Raw genomic sequence first — 7,060 nt, 5'->3', positions numbered from 1 at the left:
TTTTCAAAACCATATATCATGGCTACGTATTTTGCACTTAAAACACCCATACTGATGTATTGATATTTTCTGATGTCCACAGCTATAAGAGAGAAATTGTATTCAGAAAGTCATGTCTCTATCTCGGATCTTTGATTGCAGCTAACTAAATACCTTTTTGCTTTTAGCCTAAGCTTTTACCCGTGCCATCTGTATTTGTGGTCTTTCGAGCAACAAAATGCAATCATTATCTCGAAAGATTCCGTAAAAGAAACATGATTGAAGTTAAACATATCCTGCCCAATAGGGAGGCTTCATTTTCAAATGAAAATTTGCACGATGTCCTCTTCAACGAAATTAACGTTTTGGACAAATCAGATGACGCGGTTTTGTTCGATTGGTCGGCGAATGGATTTATTAAATCTTACACTTTTGATACCCGCATTTAAAGTCGATACCTGCCTATCAAGTTACGCTCAAGATGAAGTGGTTCCTTTTGCTCACGTTCGCTCTTCTGACCGTCGGCGTTTTAAGCGCTCCAGCAAACGACGAAGAAGATGGTAAGTTTTTCTTTGATTCACAAGTTGATATGTAGCATGCAAGATAATTTCTTTTTAAGATGTTAGCAGGTTTCTGCATTGCAACCCTCATTACTAAACCTTTTTTTGACAACCATTCCCAACAACAGATGCACTCACAAGGCTTTGATAATTTTTGTGACTGTGTTGCTACTAGATTTTTGGAACGCAAGAGAGGTTTATCATCCAGTTAATTTTTTTTCAATTAACTGGTTTTTATTGATTCTGAGATAAACAGATCCTCGGAATTCCACACCGTATGGTCAATTAAGACTCTGTTACAAATTCAAAAAAATATTCTAACAGTTGATCTGCTATTGATGAAGTAAGGTCCTCAAAGGCCGAAACTTTTATCCTTGATTTCCTGTAAATTCCGAAATAATTTGTCTTTCGTCCTGTTTGATAACCAGTTTTGTCGAGGCTGGGAATGAAGTTCCAATCAACATATAAAGGAATGAATCGAAAAGATTACCGCCGGTTTAGTAACTAATGAAATGTATAAACAGGTGTCATCCAGGAGAAAAGGATTTACTAATGTGAGGCATGTGAAAACATACAACCTTAATGGCAAGGAAATGATTTTAATTCAGAATGACGGCCCACCTTTCATTCTAAGTAAACTCATTAGTCTGTTACATTTAAAATACATTGCTAGTTTGAATCGTTTCTTTGAGGCAAACGGTTCCGATCCTCAGAGAGTTGCTAAAATTTCAGTTCACCTTGACTGAATTGACAGCAGTGATTGATTAATTTTACAGAATTGGCAGTGGTTTTTTTCTTTAAATATGACTGAACGCTGGACATTTATAAGCCGCTATGTAAGTGTTTCAGGGTAGACAAGTATATTTGAATTTCATCCGGCCTTGAAAGTCTAATGTAGTTTACCAAGGCAATCAATTTCCACCTTTGTTTAAAAGAAACTTTTTTTGCAATCGCAGAGTTATTGACGGAGGTAGCGGAAAAAGATGAAGCACTTGACGAACCTGAGACTGAGAAAGGTCAGTAATGATTATTATTTGATAACAGGGACAATATTAATGTAACGAGTATGATTTGTAACTAAAAAAAGTGATCTTGACCGAGATGTTCGAAGAATGATTTGCACTAAGATTTAAGTGCTATGGCATCGAACATTTTTTGTATGTGGTTAACCAAAGAGGAATTTTTAATCGAGTTTTAAAAGCTCGGCCTTGACTTCAAACTATGAGAGTGTGATACAACTAGTGTTAAGTTCTATTTCGGAAAAAAACCTCCACTGACTGCATAATAATTTTCTTTGCTGTAGTTATATTCTATGTAAGCTCAAGATCAACGTGCATTTTTGCGTTTCTTTTTCTCAAAAAGAAGAGGAGCGCTTTGTTCGAGAAGTAGGGGACGAAGAGGAAAACGAAGAGCTAGAAGAAGCAGTGATGGAAGACACCGTCGAAAATGACGAGGCTAATGGTAAAAGTGCTTCATTAATTGAGAGCGTCATGACAAATAATTTTCGTCGTGTTCTTAAAACACGGTAGCTGATATTTAACTCAGACGAGCATTGATGAATTTTAATAATTTTGATGATGATTCATACTAAAAGTCAAATGAAAGCATGAATATACACATGTCAGTGTTCAAAGTTTATCCCTTAATTAAGTATATTTTATCTTTTTCATGTAAGCTCCGTTTTGCGTCTTTTTGATGCTCAGTAGATGCTCTTTGATGCTCAGTAGTTCATTCATCAATTCATTTTGGAAAAAAAACATAAATATTGTTTGAATCAACTGTCTATTTACATTTTATGTTTTTTTCTTAGAAGTCCCCGGCGAAGCGAAGACCTCAGTCGAAACTGAACAGTCTTTTGAAGACAGCGAAGTAAACGATACCATTGAATAAAATGGGTCTATAAAAACAGGGCGAAAGAGGGAATTCTTTGTAGATTTTCGTTAACTTTGGAAGCATTTATTAAACTTAGGGGTACACAGGAAAATCTCTCCTTTGTTATCATTATTTACCATATCACACCCATGCAGCAAACATCTACTCCAATACACTTTCTTGGGTGTTTCCCTTATTTGACAGGCACAAAACAATCTTACAAACTTGTCATGTTATGTTAGACCTAGACCTAAATGAAAAGTTTCGATTATTACTATTTTTTTTTCGTAGAAGGTATACTTTTCGTCTCCTTATTCCCAGTTGGATATCTTTGGTGTCTCCAATTCACTAGCGAACCTTTCTGCTGCCGGTCGCAGCTCATAGTTGGCATTCTTTATGCTTCCTTTAAAGTATTCCTCTACGTTAATGGTCAAATGCAAATTTCAGAAGCACTCCGTGAATTGTAGTCATCCCAGCGGGACGTTCTTGCCCCTGGAAAGCTGTGTTGCGCATGTCCTGATGCCGTGTTACTGTTGCGCATCGTATGAGCTCGCTTATCATCCGATACGACCTCTGCGACACCACATCCCGATCGCCACGGACAAATAAAGTTCATAAAGTGTTTCCTGTAAGATGGATTGATTGCACAGTATATGAAGGGGTTGAGGGTGGAATTTCCCATGCACATAACTACTGTCACTTGGTGTGCAGCGGTATCCATCTGGGTAATGTCAAACTTGAACAACAAGTAATAAACTTGGTTAGGAAACCAACAAATTGCCAAAGCCACTGCAGTTATTGCGCACATACGCAGTAGACGTACACCAGCTTTACCTCTATTTGTTTGGAACAGAGCTGGTGAATCTCGAACTTTAACCCACAGACTCAGAAACGACAAACACGTGACAATGAGTGGCACGAAGAACTTTCCTAAGAACTCAATCAGCGCAACTCCTCTTCTAACGTCTCCCTTTGTCAGGGAAACCCATTCACAGTGATTTTCGGGCCCCAGTTTCATTTCGAAAAGGTGAGGGGCGTTAAAAAGAAACGATATGAACCATACAGTTGCCACTATTATATAGATTCTGTAACTTTTAAAACCTGCTCTGTACCGAGCAGGCTTTGCCACTGCAAACCATCTCTCAAGAGATAAACAGGTGATGGTATAGACAGAAACAATGCCAAGGGTAAACACGAGGTAGTATGACACGACTATTCGGCAAAACAGTTCACCAGCGAGGCCTCCTGGGATGGGAAAGTTGTTGATCCCTACGATATACGATGGAGTCAAAATCAGGCCTACTCCTGTGGAAACAAAACACCACATAGTTTTAGCTCTCATCGTCTAGGTATTGAGAGGGGTTTCATCCAACTTCGACTCTCTAGGGTGAGCTTTAAACAAATCAGTTTGTTAGCCCAGGTCTGAACACATTTGGACATCAACTGAAGGACACTTTTTGACACGGTGCTAAATCTAACAATAGAATCAATCAACGTGACTGCCCTGGAGAATCCTAAATAAAACAAATGTGTTTGTATTACAATTTCAACCTCAAGCTGTGCTACAGATCATAAAGTATACCGCCAAATTAGGCAATGAAGCAAGAGGAAACCGTAAAAGGCTTTATTTTAAAGTTTCTCTAAACGGCAAGTTACTTGTGGACAGATAGACGAGCGAAAATGTAATAATCTCTTTATGAGACCTTATCACAATTCGAATCGAAACAGTCAACGAATCTTTCAAAATAAAGCTAATCTCGCCATAGTATTTAAAAGATTAAAGAACCAGAAAGTTTGCTATGGCGAAAGGCACAGCCGGATACTTCCCTTTGAATTGTAACACCCAGTGAACTATTAAGACTTAATGCATTTGTTCACATCCAAGAAATTGTATTCGCTATTGTATTAACCTCTAATGAGCAAACAAGTGAAACTTATCTAGTGGCTAAATCAATCAAACCAATGAATTCAAAATATTCCAAACTTTTGTCGAACCACATACCTGTTGTCATATCAGTGATAGCCAAGCTTAAGATCAGTACATTGTATGAGCTTCGCAAAAGACTTCGGTTGCGGAGGAAAACCGCGATTAACAAGCCGTTGCTCAAAATAGAAAATACGGCAATGATTCCCATGGACACTCTTAACGCCATGTGTAGTTCACCTGAAAGTTCAGCCTCGTTTGTACCAGTGATGGTGTCGTTCACCATTTTGAAACAGCTTCGGGAAGCTGAAAAAATGACCAAGATTGTGATTAGCTAATCAGGTGGTCATGTAACTGATAAACTTGTCACAGCTTGTTTAACTTATCCAATTCGCTGACTGTAATTGTCGATAATTTTCGCTTGAAAATGAATTCATCGTGACACAAACTATGTATGCCTGTGACTTACGTGTGACTTATATTTTGAACTTTAACATAAACTTCCTGGCTACTCAGGGTGTAAATAACATTCGGTTGAGGGAGAAACAAAACGAGGATTACGTATAAATGATGGTAGGACATGTGCGTGTTTCATTTTGAAATGAAGAAGTTCACTCGACTGAAGCTAATAACTGCAGAGATAAATCTACGATCGAAGGCTAAGACTAAATATCATCATGCTAAGTGGGTTAAGAAAAGCATAACTTGAGTAAATCACGAATTGTCTCAAACGAGCGACGTTCCACTGTAAATGGTAGTTGTTACAGAATACAACTGAATTATTTCTATTAGATAGTATAAAATTTATGATTTTGTTGGCGTGAACTTACCACGGAAAACGTGACTACAAGACTGTTTATGTCTGTAAAGCTCTTTTAGAGGGAAAACAAAAAATCAAGATTTTGTTTCTGTTTCTGTTCCCACTAGTCAAAACCAACTGCAGAATGGAATTGATATATGTTCCCGGGTTTCTCTTTGTGTTGGGTTGAAAACAATGAGAGCAGATTATTTTTAAAAAAATTCTAGTATTCCTTTTGAACCGTCGTAATAGAGCGATATCACAGGCGCACACCATATATAGTAAAGTGCCGGAACAGCGTTAATTCCGATGCCAACATTCATACATCAAAATTAGCGTGTTACGTAAATTAAATACGATACGTCGGTTCATTTCACTTTCCATCCTATATCTAAGGGGCAAGTATTTCAGCAAGGAGACCCATACTTGGATTATTCTCAGCTGTTAATCACGCAAAGCTACTTTATACACTTTTAGCCGAATAATAAGGTGTGAATATAATTCTACGGTTTACTTCCCAATTGTGGTTTATTCTAAAGGTGTTTTGTAGGGATTTTTTTTGTGTTTTTTTCGGCAAAGCCCGACGGTCACCCAAGCAAAACGACGACGGCGATGTTTTTCCTCATTGATCTCCAGTCAGTGCGCATGCACCAGTTTATGGCATCACGGAACTAAGTCAATAGAGGTAGCCACTATTTGGATTTTACGTTTTTCCCTTTTAGTTAGTATTCTTTTATAAGCGCACAGTTTGATTGGTTTCTCTTAACAACGGAAACAATTGACCCATTTAAGTACAGCTTTACCATGAGCAATATTATTAATTTGCGATGTTAAGTAACAATCCACTATAAAGGGCCTGAAAAGTCTCGCCGTGTTCTTCTACCAAACGTTTCAGTTTTTTCTATGCAAGTTCTTAGTAGATATCAGTAACTGCTGCGCTTTAATTCTTGATGCTTTAACTCTAAAACAACGCGAATCTAGTAGCAACACCAATATCCTTTTAAACATAAAATATCTTAAAGTGAGATTTGACTAAGAGCTTTTAATAATATCTGCGTTTAATTGCTCGTCATAGCAACCTCACCGTGTCGTTGTTCCAACTTAATTCAATGAGGAAAACTATGGAATTGAGCCCCTTAGCCAAAGAACAAGGCTTAATTCAATTGAGCTAACGTTATCTTTGTAAGAACTGAAGGAATGTTATTTTTGTTAGAAGTATGAATTATGTGCGGTTATGTCACATTACTTACATAATGATGAAACAAATCACTTTTATTATGGTGTGCCATCAAAGTAAGCTCGAGTATAATTTGAGTGATCAATAATATATTAGTTTGGCTTATTAACTGTAATGATTTACCAAGGCTTAGTGAGTAACATTAAAGCAGTGAAGAAAGGACGAAGGGGAATATCTTACATTACTCAGCATATTATGAAGGGCATATATCCCCAGCATAATAGCTTAAGTTACAGCGAATAGAAACTTTATACCCTTCGACGAAGGGCTAACGCTCGAAACGTCAGCTTTTGTAATCGTTACGGTGGCCAACTTACCATTTCAACTTTGTTGATATATCTACATTATTAAGTTACAGCGATATTAATTGAGAAGGTTGGAAGGCATTTTTCTGTTCTTCAGATATTTTCCTTTGAGAAAAATAGTTATAATGTTATACTAGACAACGTAAACATTTGTTCGCTTGCTGAAGCCACCATAAATATCTTAATGGATATTAGTATGATCGATAAAACGTTGACCTAAAGACTGACTTATCGACTATTGTTCGAGTCGCATTCATATATCAAAATTGATTAGCTGACATATCTTTTAATAGAATTTTAACTTTCTGATACCTGGGGACAGGTTCTAAAACTGAATTATATTTCTCATAGCACTTTTCAGTTTTACAGATTTTTTTTTCCAAT

General features: G+C 37.1%; 2 protein-coding genes across 5 annotated transcripts; one reads left to right on the top strand and one right to left on the bottom strand.

Moving 5' to 3' along the window:
* The first annotated feature begins 379 nt into the window (after positions 1-379).
* Positions 380-2,523, top strand: LOC111332299 (uncharacterized). Of its 4 annotated transcripts, none has more exons than XM_088739072.1 (4): positions 380-539; positions 1,496-1,555; positions 1,905-2,000; positions 2,353-2,523. In XM_088739072.1, the coding sequence occupies exons 1-4, from the start codon at positions 461-463 to the stop codon at positions 2,427-2,429; spliced, it is 312 nt and encodes a 103-aa protein (XP_088595198.1). In that variant the 5' UTR covers positions 380-460; the 3' UTR covers positions 2,430-2,523. The 4 variants fall into 4 exon arrangements, with proteins under 4 accessions (XP_088595198.1, XP_022793344.2, XP_022793342.2 ...); XM_022937609.2 differs by having other exon boundaries at positions 2,350-2,523; XM_022937607.2 differs by having other exon boundaries at positions 1,902-2,000.
* LOC111332298 (allatostatin-A receptor) lies at positions 1,996-5,336 on the bottom strand. The gene is made up of 3 exons (XM_022937605.2): positions 5,166-5,336; positions 4,414-4,641; positions 1,996-3,716 (listed from the first exon to the last, which is right to left on the bottom strand). Exons 2-3 carry the CDS (start codon positions 4,619-4,621, stop codon positions 2,842-2,844), a joined length of 1,083 nt encoding a protein of 360 aa, XP_022793340.1. The 5' UTR covers positions 4,622-4,641; positions 5,166-5,336; the 3' UTR covers positions 1,996-2,841.
* Positions 5,337-7,060: the final 1,724 nt, after the last annotated feature.

Source organism: Stylophora pistillata, chromosome 11 (genome assembly GCF_964205215.1).
Source record: "Stylophora pistillata chromosome 11, jaStyPist1.2, whole genome shotgun sequence".
In the NCBI taxonomy this organism is placed as follows: Eukaryota; Metazoa; Cnidaria; class Anthozoa; order Scleractinia; family Pocilloporidae; genus Stylophora; species Stylophora pistillata.
The sequence above is the reverse complement of the archived record's forward strand: the minus strand, read 5'-3'. Positions and strand labels throughout refer to the sequence as shown.